The 16,081-nt window shown below is 32.3% G+C and overlaps 1 protein-coding gene across 9 annotated transcripts in view; it reads left to right on the top strand.

Annotated features, from left to right (window-relative positions):
* LOC123708244 (disintegrin and metalloproteinase domain-containing protein 11) overlaps positions 1-16,081 on the top strand; it is a 259,659-nt gene that overhangs the window by 218,823 nt on the left and 24,755 nt on the right. For all 9 annotated transcript variants that reach the window (XM_045658852.1, XM_045658848.1, XM_045658851.1 and 6 more), the window contains 3 exons: positions 4,251-4,390; positions 7,775-7,970; positions 9,941-10,113. In XM_045658852.1, the coding sequence (XP_045514808.1) occupies positions 4,251-4,390; positions 7,775-7,970; positions 9,941-10,113 (509 nt within the window). The remainder of the gene's footprint in view (positions 1-4,250; positions 4,391-7,774; positions 7,971-9,940; positions 10,114-16,081) is intronic.

Below are 16,081 nucleotides of genomic sequence, written 5' to 3'. Positions count from 1 at the left end.
ATTGAATTGATTCATAACTTAATATATTTTGCATAAACTCTTATTTACTATTTTTACTTAATTACACTGCATTAAAATCTCAAAATACAATAATATATAATTATTTAAATAAAACGAATGACTATATTTGTTAAAAATATAGAAATTATATTTAAAGTTGATTGAAAAGTCAGCTTACATATTTCCTTTTTATATCTATCTCCTAAAAACATTTTGTTACAAAAACTTGTCTAATCAAAACATCATAAATCTTTTGATCAGCAAAACTAAAAGCCATTATCAGAGTCAATTTAGTTCCTTTGCGGAGTGAAGGTAATTGAAAAAGCCGTATTAGCCGGCACCTGTGACTTATTTATTGCCGAAGCTCGCTTTGAATAATGTACTATCCTTGAGGCTTTATTTTATAAAATTACCGGCAGATTCACGTACCTTATAAGCAGTATACATAATAAAATATCTGTTTTTTTTTCAAAAAACACATAATATTATTATCATGTTAGTATTTTGGTCAGCTTAAGGGGTAATATGCTTGGAGGTTTGCACGTAGCTTACCTGATGTCAAAGTTATTATGTTCAAGGTATTAGTCATTTTACTAGTGCCGTGTATTTGACGGGACCGTTTTACCCAGGAGGCGTTGAGAAACGATCCATAATCAGTATAACAACACGTATGATTGACCTGAACTGACGGTTTTAATGCCATGATTCGGAAAAGGATGGGATCCTTGATGCATCGTATTAGGCATAGCACCAATGGCATCCTAATTTCCAAGAATAGGCATATCTTAAAACGTTGGTAATAATAACCAATACCAATAACGAAAAAAAGTAAATATTAGTATATTAACTCTTAAAAAAAGTTGTGATGAAAAAATATCGTTATCAAATTTCGTCTTGGCTCAGGTGACCGAACACAGCTTGCTATGTTTAAATCAATAAAACACACTCAAAAATGTAATCAACCTATGGCATTGTACTGACTTAACATAATTTTATTTAAAAACTACTTTAGATAATAATTAGCAAACACGATGTTCATAAAACCTATTTTCACGTAATTGCTTTTGGCTTTACAATTTTTTCGTAAATTTGCCCCGTCAAAAACATTGGGTCTCTATTTTTCTTTTATCTTTATGTTCATCATTTATTAATCAGTTCCTATGAAATTAATATTCTCCTGGTATTTCCAATATTTTAATATGCTGCAAATTTTACCCTTTTTATGTAACTTCATTATTCACGAATGTCACCAGGGTCGCAGCCCGGCTGAAAATGTTTTAAAATAATATCATACAATCTACTTACATTTTGGCTGATATCTTCGTCTTCTCCTGACTTCTATAGACAAATGTAATATAAACTATGTATCGAATTATATAGGAGCATAGTGGATATGCCTATTTTGTAAGGAACGAGTAACGGGTTCTATATCAATCACAAAATATAACACGTTCAAAATGATCCGCCTCTGGTGGATTGCAAAGACCCCATACGGACGGACATACACTTAAATCTCACGAGCAAGTTGTTTTTTTGTATGGCAACTATTAAATATTGGAGATCTCGTTTTTGCACGCAGCAGTGTCTTAACCAGTCGTTTGCTGTATAGGACAATAAAGAGGAAACTAAGCCCTATCAGAGAGGCTTCTACAAGCTGAAACAAATCTTCAAGGTTTACCTAAGGTGTACCTTTTAAAAAAAGCAATAAAAATTAAATGATTAAAGTTCAAAATGAGAAATACTATCAGTAAAACACGTAGATTATAGGGTTTAGTTTCCTAATCATAGAACACACATATTTTAAGCTGAGTGTACATACAAAGCAACAAGTAAACAACATAATTGCTAACACAGGTGTAAAGTATTAACGGACAAAATCACTAACCAACCGGATAAGCTGGCGTTGCCTCCCGTGAAACCACAACTTGCGACACAAACTTCCAAGCTTATTTTCGAAACTATTAAGCCCAGACCCTTCAGCACCGCAATAAACAAAACACGATCGCAGCCACGCGGCTAATACGACATCTCGGTGAGAAATGTCTCTTTACAGGTTAGCTTTTTCGTTGAGAACAGGTAGTAAATAGTTGGATTTAGAAATGATTCCAACTGTCCTAAATTTTAATTTAAAATATTTAAGGAGTATGAAGCATACACAGACCTTGTATTTATAAAAAAGGAAACATGTGTGTGTCATAAGTTATAAGTTATACTCCTTTGGCGTAACAAGATAAAAACATTTTTTTGATGTTTATCTTTCGCCTTATTCTACGTTTGTAGAAAAAACAACAATAACAATAGAAAAATGGTATTTAATACATTGAAAATTTTATTATAACGCAGTATCTACTTAAAAAAAGTTATTTAAATATCACAAAAAAATTGTTTTACATAATTAAAACAATGGACATTTTTTTATTTTCAAATGTTAACTATTCTAACTTCAGGGTGTAGGTTTTTTTAGACGGCGTGCGCGCGCATCGTAAAAATTTACTCTCATCATTTTTCCTGCGCCAAAAGAAGTGTAACTTCAAAAACCTTTGTAGGTCTAGGCCTCAGATTGATTGTATCTGCTTTATGATAATGTCTAAGTTTTGACTATAATATTATCATTAAATGAATGCCATAATTCTAAAATTGTCGATTATATCTAACCAATTATGTTTAACATAAAAGTGTATTTCAACGAAAGAAATAATTCCGATGGCACACGTTTCTTGGTACATTCTAGATTTTGAACTGATGTCCAAATTATCATCGCATTCAAAAAGGTTCATGATTATATTGTAGTCCTTCGTTTATTATAACTGGATTTTAAAATTATTTTAGTGTATATTGATTTATTCGTTGATTCCGTACAACGCGTTCTATCATATCGATTATTTTCACCTAATATATAAAACAGCAAGCCACGTGAGAATACCTACTGAATATATGAATGTTTTCAACATAAAAATTCTGCCTCAGAAAGAAATTTTCATTTCCGAATTTCTTATAAATAAATTAGATGTATGAAATTCTTATTCAACGCTTGTTACCTCAAAGAAGAGGTTACGTGCATACCATTGAATATCAATTTTTATCGGTAACTGTAATTCCCATTTCTTAGACTAGTGTCTGTAATATTCAGATTTTAAAAGGTTTTTAAATACCAAATAAACTCGTTATTTATTTAAATTACACACAGATACGTTTTCATGAACGTACGTAATCATTTCTTAAATAATAGCAAAACAGTTGTTTTACTTTATGTAAATATTTTAATTATGAAGTTAGTTTGTATTAAAAGTGATAGATTGGTTGATATAATTGGATGTTTTGTTTTTCTCGTTTGTTGTTTGTGTTTGATTTATATTTTCCGAGGGAATAATACAAATTCCCTTACATAGATATTTTAATGTATAAATATCATATAAAAAATAAAAGTTTGAATAAATTATAATCCCCTAATAATCGTAATATTACTATATGTATACATTGATTTATTATAAATTCTCGTAATGCGTGTTTAATAATTTCCACAATCTCCAATAGGGTATGAGATAGACACTTTTCTACGACTTTTTATTGTTTCTTTTTATATTTAACTTGGTTGGTGGTCTCAGTTTCCGCACTTAGACTTATTATTGGTCCGGTGTGTGTAAAGTCCTGGCTAATTAAGCCAACCTAGCTCCTTCCAGAAGCACAGTCTCCTGGGCACTTCACAGGCTTCACGACCTGGGAGGGAGTGACCTCACTGCTCCGAGGATTTTTGCACATAGTTCCACAGCCTCGCATTCCAGGACTACGTGGGTGACTGACTCCTCTGCACTGAAACAGCCTCTGCACAAGGGGCTGTCTGTCGCGCCTAGGACAAAAAGATGTTTATTAAGCAGACAATGGCCCGTAATTGTTCCTATCATTGTTTTGAGATTGGTTATATTTAAGCTTAGAAGTCGCCTTTGCGGGTTCACTGCTGGCAGAGCCATTTTGGACTGTCTGCAGTCCGCACTTCACGACCATCGCTGATGTTGGAGTTCAGCGGATACAGATTTTATATTCAAGTATAAAATCTGTGTCTTATAATATGTCATTTATTTTAGAAGTAAATATTAGCATAAATACTGGAAAATTCATAATATACTTGTTCTAAAATACCGATTTTTTGTCTATGTAACAATACTTATGACTAGTTACATAATATTATTTAATTTTTCTAGTCCTTTATAAAAATCTTTGCATGAAACCTATACATAGTTTTGTTTCAGCAGAAGCACCCTCATGTTATCTTTGAGGCGCGAACCAAGATGAACCGGGGCTGTGGCAACAAACTCGAGTACAGACAAAAGACACACCGATCTAAGAACTTCGCTTACGTGGAGGCCCCTCTAATGGAAAACCATGGAGCTTTGTAAGTTTCAGAATACATTATATACTAGCCTATTACACTACGGCACTGCTCGCGTAAAATTTATTAGAGTTATGTGTAGCCTGACCACTGTTCACGCCTTTTTTATACAGATTCAATTCATTAAAAATGAAACTTAAGTAAAATAGAAAAATGCGATAAAATAAAAAAAAGATCATTAAGATGTGTATTGGTGTAAATTTTGTCGACTGATAAAATCTCAGTGTGTTAAAAGAACGACAATGGCTAGGATATATTTACAAAAATGATTCCTTTCGTTAAAACTTTACGACCTAAATATTTTGGCCAATTTGTGAAAAATTTGTTAACGTTTAAAGAACTTTATTTCTCATTAAAAACAATGTATTTTATTTACATGAGAAACTTAATATGTATATACGAACGAAATACACGTCGCCATCAATAGAACATATAGAAGTATTAACCAATTAGCAACATTTAAAACGCAACAAACTCATTAATTTTGAGATGAAATATATGCACAAAAAAAGGACAATAAATTATACAGGACAAATGAATTTCGCCTCTATATACATTTCAACTTGCGGAAACTGTGGAAAAATTCGCGTAAAATTCATAAACTTCCGTCATTACAACACGACACAAAACTATCACGTGCTTATAACGAATGGGGTACAGAAACAAATGCACATCTCGCAGCAGCTGTTATCATATATGTTGGGTATCTAAGAGCGAGCGTGCTGTAGGAATTACTTAAAAGTAATGTACTCAATAGGAGAAAAGTAGAAAGAGAGAACTATTATAATAGTGCAATATGTTATATTAATATTAATTTTAATTGAAGCACCTAACGCAAACTCTTTGCTTTAGTGCTTAGGTACTGAGAGTAGACCTTACGCTCTACGACAATATATTTAAGTCTCTCAAATCAGCAGGCTATGAAAAACACCAAACCCTCGCACGTACTACGAAAGTCTAAGCCATGTGCATTAGTTTTCTTTGCTCTGCAATTTATCATCGTTACAGATCTACAACATAGATGTTCTATGATGATACACGTTCATCTTTAGATTAGTACCCAACATCACGAGTACAATTTCATATGACGCAGTGAAATAGGTCGCCGCAACGTTCACCATGTGACAGACGTCAGAGACACGCTGCCCCGCGAGGACTTGTTACTATTTTAGTTGTATTTCCTGAAATAAATGGAGCTATATACCCGATATAGATATTTGTTTAATTTTAATGGTCATTACTAACGAGTCCACTTAATATATCATTAATAATATTTTTCTGTTTAATATTTTTAGATTAACATCTCGGAGTTTGAACCAATGCTATTAATTTGTTCAATAAAAATACCAGTAACGTCTGCTTATTGTTAAGCATACAAAATATTAACCATCAAAACAGCAGATTAGTAATAGTAAAGGCTTAACAATGCTTTCTTAAAAATTTATCAGCCCACCATTTTATATTATATTATTTTATATTATATCCAGCTACTCCTCTAAGAACTATTTAATCATTTATAATCGCGAAGAATTCGAATGAGAGGTGCCTGGTACATGATACGACAATAGTTTCATTGAAAGAATATTTTGTTATTTAAATGTAAAGCTAATAATTTATAGTTTCCTTACTCAAATCAGACTTCGCAAAGTAAATTACAGCGCTCCTAAAAGTGTCAAAGAATTCAAGGGACGCCATTATAAATCATCGCGGTCCAGAAAGTTGAATAATGCAGGGAGAAGTTTTAGAACTCATTTTTTCAAGCGACTAAACTCGCAGTTAAACTAATGAATTCTGTTCGTGTACAAAAATTAACATCGCACGTTTATATTTAGATTTTTGAAAAGCCTTTGTCTGCTTTACGAATTGTTTTACGTAAATATTCAAATAAATAGGATTAGCTGAAACGGGGTTTGTTATTCAATATAATTCTAGTAAAGGGAAAATTGATTTTAGTTTCTACGCTAATTGGTATTTCGGTTGGGGCAACGTTTAATTTGTATAAATATAATTAACTATAATAATGTTATTTCTCCTATTAATCCATCGTCAAATATAGTTTGCATGTGAACAACCAATCCACAATTGAGATCGTGTGAACAAATGTTGTTGTTTGTAGGCTTATAGTTATGACGTGTCACACATGTTAATGCCTAAAAAATAAAATAGATCAATATGTATAATACGTAGATATAAAAAATACACAAATGCATAAGTACCGCCTATGTTTGACGGCATACAAAATGAAAGTCATATTCAAAGCCAAGAGCTAGGACTCTTAATAAGAAAAAGAATACTATAAATTAAGCAACCCAATTCAATATTTCTCGTATAAAAGATCCAAAATACTTGACACAAAAAGATTTAAATTGGTGAAGTTTTTCAGATTCATATCGGAAATACGGATATATTCAGTCCCCGAATGGATGACCGCTTCATTAATGAGGCCCTCTTACACACAGGGAATCGAGATAAAAGAACTGTTAATCTTAAGTGGGTTTTTATCGGATGAATTTGCTTAAAAAGGCTGATTTTGAGGGAGGTTTTATCTTTCGAGTTTCTCCTTGCATTTTTACTCCTTGGAACGCGAGATTGTTTTAAAACTCATCGATAAAAGTAATAAATGTCGCAATACACAAATTACACTTATGCGCAAGAAATGTATAGTACTTAATATTTTAGCTAATAATCTTATGCTAATATACGGCCAAGAACTTTATTCACGTTGATCAGGCATATATTAAAATGTCGGTATGCCATGACCCAATATAGGATATATAAGTTAGACAGTGATGCACCTCATTATAGAAATTCCTGTATTTGGAGCCTGCAGGTGATCTGATGGCAACAAAGCGGTATAAAGGTAACAACCGAGTATTTACCCGATATATTAAGAAGCTTCAGATCGTAACTGGATTCTGCAGTAAGGTAGTCACTGACGGCAACAAGACTGTAGCAGAGGCAAGACGACGGCCCCCACTCGCCTATGTTTAAAAATTAAAAAAAGTAGAAATAGTAATTTATATGTTTTTATGTATGGATATATATTAGGAAATTTCTTAGTATGTGTATTAAATTAAATATTAGTCTCCTATATATATATATATATATATATATATATATATAAATAGGATTAGGATATATATATAAATATAGGAGACTTTTTATGTTGTTTTCTAACCAATATAGGAACTAATACCGAACTGTCACTAACTAACTTAAACCACGAATGGATATAATCTGAAAAAAGAAGTTGGTGTTTCATTTATCTCATCCAACTAATTTGCAAATAGTCAAACAGGAACTGATGATAAAGCAGACAACACTTCACGCTGTAGCTTGTAGACAAAATATAACATATTAATTAAAATACTTTCCTTCTTTTCCCAGGCACTCAGATCTTCTGTCCTGGCAGGAATGGATCGAGGCAGGCCGGCGTCTCCGCGAGCGTCGAGACGTCCGGGAAACCACAAAGTACATTGAAACGGCCCTTGTCATTGACAAGTACATGTTTGAGAAAAGAAACGGAAGCACGCGCACTGAAGTCGTCCATGACGCTATTCAAGTTGCCAATATTGCGGATCTGGTAGGTTTTATCTACGTTTTATACTGGTTGTCTGAGAAAGCGTGCTAAAATAATATATTTTTAGCAGATTTTATGAAAATTCACAAATCTTATGCTCAACAAGGGTAGGTAATCAAGTATTAGTATATAAAAGATAGAAAAGTCTTTTCATCAGTTTTCTAAGGGAAAATCAAAATAAGGGTCACGAACGATTAACACGATCTGAATTACACGTAATGGTGTAATTGGCCGTGTTTGAATCGGCATTGGAGGGCGAATTCGGTTTCATTCAGAGTGCTATGAAAAGCGAAAAATCCCACTTATACCGTATACCGCAATGTATGAATACGAATGTATTAAACTTTACATACAGTATGCACAGTCGGCAGAATATCTTTATTTGTGTTTTCTGTAATTTCTTTTTATAATTTGATTGCTATTATATCTTTCTTCAAAGCACAGAACAACACACACACAAAGAGATAGTGTTTATATTTCATTTCTACTAACATAATTTTGAAAGGAACAAATAACATATTGTCTAGTGAATACAGACTTAGCAGTATAATATATATATTTACTTTCTTAGATATCAGATATCTTTTCAACAACATTCGATATTTTAACACTTCTAAATACTTTAATTATTGTTTACTAGCGGACCCGACGGACGTTAACTATGAATATTGATTCCGAATCATAAAACATTTTTAGTGCATACCAATGTATAATTAACTAAAAATGTTTTATGATATACAAAACTCTTTGTTTGTTTTTCTGGCGCGTATATAAATAGTTTTGTTGGTATTCCGACATATGACTGGCCATGTGAAAAACATGGGTTTCCAAGATTAATGCCACAAACAATTAGCGACTGTAATTATTTTATATGTATTTTATCAATATAATAACTCCAATCTTAGCATTACTTTTACTGAATAATTAATATGATGGTTAAGTATTCTTATAATTTCTGATTTGCGCGCTATTTTCTCAATTTTTCATAAAAACCTTCTCCTGACATTATTGTTTTCAAACACAACAAAAAAAGAAATCGGTCCAGCCAGATACGTGATGCCGTGACCAAGGGAAATAGGGATTCATTTTTATATATATAGATAATTTAGCACCACTAAGCGATAATATGTCGTCTTTAACTGATCGTTGTATACATATATGTCTTCAATTGACAGAAGCGCTAAGCATTTAGGTTAATCATAATATATTTTCGATGAGATGTTAAAGTATTTTATATGCTGACCGTACAGTACCAAGTCAAGAAAGACGGTACATTATCTACTTAAAATGTGAAGTGGTAACGTTATCGTTGAAACTTTTACGTTGAATGGCTCACGCATAGAGCACTCTGTCTGCGTTCATCTTTTTCAAAGTTTCACGAACTTTCAAAAGTCACTCTTTCTATTATGTGTGATGGTTACGTATTTATAAAGACCGTGTAAAAGAAAATCATGTATAAACTTAAATACAGAACAGAACAGCAATTTATATTCTTAACTTATTAAATTATGTGAAGTGAGCTCGTCCTCGTTATAGGAACCGTAAGGTAGTACTTAGCTATACAGTCGACTCTCGATAATTTGAATCTCAAGAGCCCAAAGATAAATTTCGAATTACCAAGAGTTCAAATACCAACGCTAAAATAACCACGGGGGGGAGGGGGGAAGTAAATAAAAATTGATCAATAAAACAATTCAGATGATTTAACAATTAAATGCAATTATTCAAAGAAAATTATTTGGGAAAGAAGTTCGTAATCCTTTTTGGAAGAGCTTGTTTTCAGTTTATCATTGTCCAAAGAATTTTGAAAAACCAAGGAAACCAACTAACATTGATTTTATTGGTTTTTTTTCTTCAAATTATCGAGATATTCAAATAAACGAGTATCGAGTTATCGAGCGTACTTAAGATAATTCTCTATTAACGACTCTGTAGAGCTATTGACTACAGTATGAAACTGTTTTTGTTCCCAGTACTTCCGTACATTGAACACTCGAGTGTCAGTGGTGTATATCGAGTCGTGGCAAAGCGCAGACCAAGCAGACCTAGACCGGAAGTACGACATCACTCGAGCCATACAAAAGTTTAGCGACTACTCCGCCCGGAAACTGTACAAAATCGAAAAGGACACCACGCAGCTACTGTCGTAAGTATCGTTAATTTAAATAAAGTCACTTTATTGGAAAAGCCTTGATGTAATAATAAAAAACTGAGATGAACGTCTAGTTTTTAGATTTGTTAGTTCGCCTTACTTCCAAATTATTACGAAGGAGTCTACTTAATATGCCAATACAATTTGGATACTATAGCCGTCAAGCAATATCAGCTTCATCTAGGCCATGAACATTTAGACACAGTGAAATTTATCTTTTAAAATTCAAAGTCCTTTCATTAGGTAATTTTTAATATCTAAGAGTTTATTGGTAATCCACAGATTTTGTTTAGAAAATAACATTTACAATGCGTCTTAGATTTTTGAATGTGTCTCATGATCATTTGTTATTCTAATAAGCAAGTAGGTAATCATCCTCCTTTGCCACACTATGTTTGCAGGCTACTAGGCCAACAATGTTCTCTTTTGAATAACATTCATAATACACAGTAAGAGACAATTATGTTATTTTATTAGATATATAATACAATTAAACAATATTTTCAATTTTCTTAACCTTCAAAGTAATAATTAAAATAATAAAAAATTGTTAAAAAAAAATCAAAACTAATTCAAACCGTTACAATCTATATGTGAATATGACCAATAATAGACAATATCATTCAAAAGAACGATTTAGTACTATAATTTCAATAGAGAACCTCACATTTACGTGTGAAATTCACAGAAACACAGACACACAACGCATCGTTGCTCACCGCAAACCCACGCTTCGTACACTACATTGATTCTCATACAATCACTGTTTGTCCATAGACATCTGTGTTGTGATAACATACATGTATTCTGAATTTTGAATTGTTTGGTAATTTCTATTAGGACAAGGCAACATTCAAAAATTACTTTGCCCTCTAAGGCTCTAAGGCTTTTTTATGAAAAGTTCTATATGCACGACGGTATCTTCCCGATATTTTTCTTCACTGTAAGAGCAAGCTTTTATTGCGCACATAGTCAAATTAATAATAGTCCGGGTATCAAGCATTGGAAAATCTTGGTCTTTTTTCGTAACTTTTAGCTCTAAGCTGTTCAATAATGTCATTGGAGAATATATGTTTAAGATAGATACAAAATATAATCAGAATCAGTTATCTACCATCGAGTGACAAGCATTCAATAACATAGCTTAAAAGCTCTGACGATATATAAAAAAATGACTTAAATATTCATATGAAAACTTGAATGAAACACTTTCTGAAATATGTACGTATTCGCATTTTGAGTTTTATTTTCGCCAACATTAAACTCCAACTTGGGAAGTTTTAACGTATTATAAAACCTAGTTATGTTTTATTTAAGCGGTTTAAGTTATTTATTTTATGAGAAATTTACTGTTGAAATAATTTCGCGAAATTTTAAGGAATACCATCTTGCATTGTGTTAACTGGGTCAAAGTTGAGTGAATGGAAAATATAATTTTATACAATTATGAATTAAGTTGCTTAAATGAATTTAAACGATATAATTACCAACTAAACGCTTAACCCAGAAAACTGTTCTGATTTTACTTTTAAATATGGTAAGATTTAAGACCTACATTATTTATTGTACAACCACGTAACTTAGTTAATAGAGATAGCGCACCTACATGGGACTAACCCACGACCTAGCGGTATCTTGGGCCAAAAAAATATCACTATTCAAATATATAAATCCATTGAAGCAAAAAATAACAGTGTTGTTTGTTGAAACATTTTCGTTTTTATTCTAAAGAAAATAAAAATAAAATGCTATCTACACCGCTTTAAGGTACGAACTTAGGTATTTAAAAATTTGACGGACAAGATACACTTAATGGTGTTTTTTTTTGTATAAAGACATATTACAGATAAAATACTTGCTTCGAAGTATAAAAATATAGCAAGCATAAGGCCAAAATTGTGTCAAATTTAGTTTAAACCAATTTCTTTTGAAACTACTGTATAAATTAAGAACACAGTTATCTAATGATCTAATTCAAACAAATCTGTGAAAACTACAATAGTACCGTCAATACACAGAGGATGTCCGGTCATAATTTAGTCTGTCAACGTTGCTAGATTGCGACAAAATTCGTTCAGCCAATATTCGTTTCTGTATTCTCCATGATTTATCAGTTCTCTGTTTGAGAAATGCAATTTCTAACTTCTGTCTCTTATTTGTATATAGTGTATAACTTTAGCCTTAGCCTTTAACCTTAGCCTTAGTCATACATTAATAATTGAAGTGAAACTTCTTTAGAATCGTTGTGATTTCAAACCGGATGCAACGAAAAAACGACAGGTAAGAGACACAAATACAAAAATGTGTAGGATGAAGCCAGGGGAAAGAATGAGACAGAAATATACATACAATTTGTATATTATCGGTCTCTCCTCTTTGTGCCATACTTCGTAGCGTCCCCACTCCCGTCTTCTAAGCATAGTCGCCTGTAATTTGTGAGCCAGAGCGAGAGAGCAGATGTCAGTGTGTATGTATATTGCACACTGTTTAATACGTGCTTGTATTTGAGCATTTAACGTGTGTAGTGCATGTGAAAACTACGTGAGCTTACTGTACACTGTATGCGGCTGCGTATTACAGCGTTTTAGTAAGATAGCGTGGTGTGTTATTATTTAACTGTTTGTGAGTATTTTTTTCTAATAGGCAATGATCAGGCTTCTGTACTAATAGACAATTAAAGAAACACATAAAAAAACCTTAGATTCCTTGACTATTGAAAGCGATTGGAAGTGAAACTTATTTATCGGCGTTGGAAAAAAATTACCGTCTCATTTTTGAGTTACGCGTCACATATTTCCGTTACGTACTATCTTTTTCGTGTCCCTACCACGGTTGATTCATTAATAACAAAAATATATAATAACGATAACAACGATAGTAATAATTGTATTACAATTAATGAAATTCTGTAATAATCTTAGTAGTGATAAGGTAAAATGAGATAATTGTATTATTTGTATTCATGTCTATGATAATGAAAGCCTTTTGTTAAACTTTATCTAATTTAACTTTATTTAACCAATGTATATAAAGTTGCATATATTGGATCATTTTTCGAAAAATAAGGTCATAAAGACGTTTCACTTCTTACGTGTGTACACTAGTACACGCACACATTCTTTTTTTTTTCTAAAACGGTGCAAAACCTTTTGTGTATAGTGGCGCATCGAACGAAAGCCATCGTTTTAAAATTGATTATTTTAAGGCTATTTTTTTTCCGCGCTCCACCACTATGGGAAAACAGCCGCTCATTGTCCTTCAAGAAAATAGTAGATGTGTCCACGGCAGTAGCATCACTTAATATTGGGCGTTATTGTATAATAAAACGCAGGCCGTTGATTTTTTTAAGGCAAGTAGATGATCAGCCTTCTGTGTCTTTAGATCTTAGACCTGCGGGATTCCTCACGATGTTTTCCATAACAACCCATCAAAATAATAAACAAAGAAAGGCAAAAACGATCTTTTAAGCTTTCCGTAACTTAAATTTTTACACGCTCAACTAGTAGTAGTTGTTGTCAACTTGTTGTACGTGTTGAAAGTTCGCCTAATTTCTCAAATTTAACTTTGTTCAGGTAAAAAGCCACTCATATTTTTATTACAATTGGCATATATAAATAAAACATTTCTATCTTATCCATTATTTTTATTAATTCTAAGTTCTACATGTAACGAATATGAATCATATTCAGAAATAAGAACACAAATAAACACAATAAATATTAACGATTTATCGAGAAGCGAAATAAAAGTTACTCAAATAATACTAGTCAAATTAACCACTTAAGTAACATTATAACCTCGATTGTTATTGAAATTATATTTTGCCGTTTTAATGTTTAATATTAGATGTCATTAGGCGAGCGATTTTTAACCATTTGTACAATCGCTGAGTGCTAGTTACGGATAAATACCAAATAGATTTGTATAATTACTTGTTTTCCGCAAGATACCTGGCCCTAGACATTCATTTTGGCAGAAGAATCTTAGACAATGGTGTTGTTAAAACACCAAGTCCTAGTTCAGAAGCGCAGCTTTCAAAACAGTCAAAATAAAGTAGTCATGATGATCGCCAAACTTCGAGATGGCGCTAAAAGAAGAAGCAAGATTTCGCATGTACCTTTCTTATGCTTAAGATTTGACGTACGTCATTAAATAAAACCGAGCAATAAACATGAAGTGAGCCTGTCCCCAAGACTGGATTAATAGCCATTTGATATTTTATTTCCTCAGCTCTATTTTATTAAATGTTCCTTTGAAACATCCGTAAATATTATTTAATATTTGCACTCCAGAGAAGTGTGAATATTTCAAACATATACCCATGTAGATGATAACTTAAAAAATAGTGTCTTTAAGATATAATCAACGATACTTTCAATTATAAAAAAAAACAATGGCTGTACAACCTTTTTAATTCTGGGCCTCAGATTTCTGTATCTGTTTCATGGTCAATCGCTTAGGCAAGTAAGTAGGCCTTCTGTGCTGACGCACGCCGTCGACTTTTTAGGTCTAACGCAAGCCGGTTTCCTCTCGATTTTTCCTTCACCGTTCGAGCTAATGTTGAATGCGCACATAGAAAGCAAATCCATTGGTGCATAGCCGTGAATCGAACCTACGACCTCAGGGATGAGAGTCGCACGCTGAAGCCACTAGGCCAACACTGCTTCTGCCCACTATTAATTATAAATTTATCAACATATGTTTTTTAAATTTATTTTAAATTTTAATTTAAAGTTTTTTATTTTCAATATTAATCACAATATTATTTTTTAATAACAATTAGTAAAATATCTTAATACAGCAATTGTTTTTTTTTTTGCTTTAGAAGGTGTAACTTATTTTTTTAATAAAAACATCATTTATTTATTCCATATATATTAAGGTCCACACATGGAATCAAATATATTATACGCAACCTGTCCAATTTCAACAATACCACATACTTCTTTTTTGAAGTCAGTTAAAGCATTTCAGAGTACAAGAATATAAATTGAAAGTTCCGAAACGGCAACGAGGTAGAAGCAAGCTGCAAAATCTTTAGTGTTTGTATTTCTTAGGAGCACTAAATAGCTGACTCGGCCAATATTCGCTATAAGTGAGCTTTTGTCGAGTACAGTGCACTATTGTTAGGAACTCTGCACTGCCCACTCTTTTCAATGCTTTGCAGTTTGGCTACTGCAATGTTTACTGGAATATTTTCGGGTATACTTATGAATTATGACAATTTATAAACACGCTGTACGTAGGACAATTAAATAAAAAAGAAATTAAACTTAGAGCGAAACTAATATATGGGAGTAATAATAATGCTTTTATACAGAAAAATACAACACACAGAACACACATTGGTTAACGCACATATCGTAGCTAAAGATCCAGGTTATGCGATTAAATTAAACGCAAATTCATTAAAAGCATAATCAACATAAACGTTATTTAACTAGATGTTGCGAATGCGTTATAATAAAAGTTTCAATGTATTAAATATTTTTTTTTTCTATTGTTAGGGTTCATTTTTCTCAAAAACGTAAAATAAGGCGAAAGATAAAATATTTAAAACGTTTTTTATCTCGTTACGCGAATGAAGTATAATTTCTAACGCGTGTAACACACATGTTTTACTATATGTAAAACTGTAAACAACATGTAGAACCCGTAATAAATTTAGCATGATAAAAGAATCCTTTTCACCCGATGTTCCAAAACAAATAAAATATATGAATTGTAGAAGGTTTTATAATAAAATATGACACGCCTACCATTCAATCTACAAAGGCCTACATTTTGTATTAAATCAGTGAAGCACGTCGTGGGATCTTATATGAAGCAATATCACGAGAAACATGGAGATACGTCAAAACACACTCAACCCTATGAATAGCTAACAAACGTCACTGCCTGTCAGTCTAACAGCCTATTTTTTGTTAGTATGAGACAGCCCTAATGTGTCGTATACTTGGAT

Source organism: Pieris brassicae, chromosome 4 (assembly GCF_905147105.1).
Source record: "Pieris brassicae chromosome 4, ilPieBrab1.1, whole genome shotgun sequence".
NCBI lineage: Eukaryota > Metazoa > Arthropoda > Insecta > Lepidoptera > Pieridae > Pieris > Pieris brassicae.
This window is presented reverse-complemented; position numbering and strand designations above follow the sequence as displayed.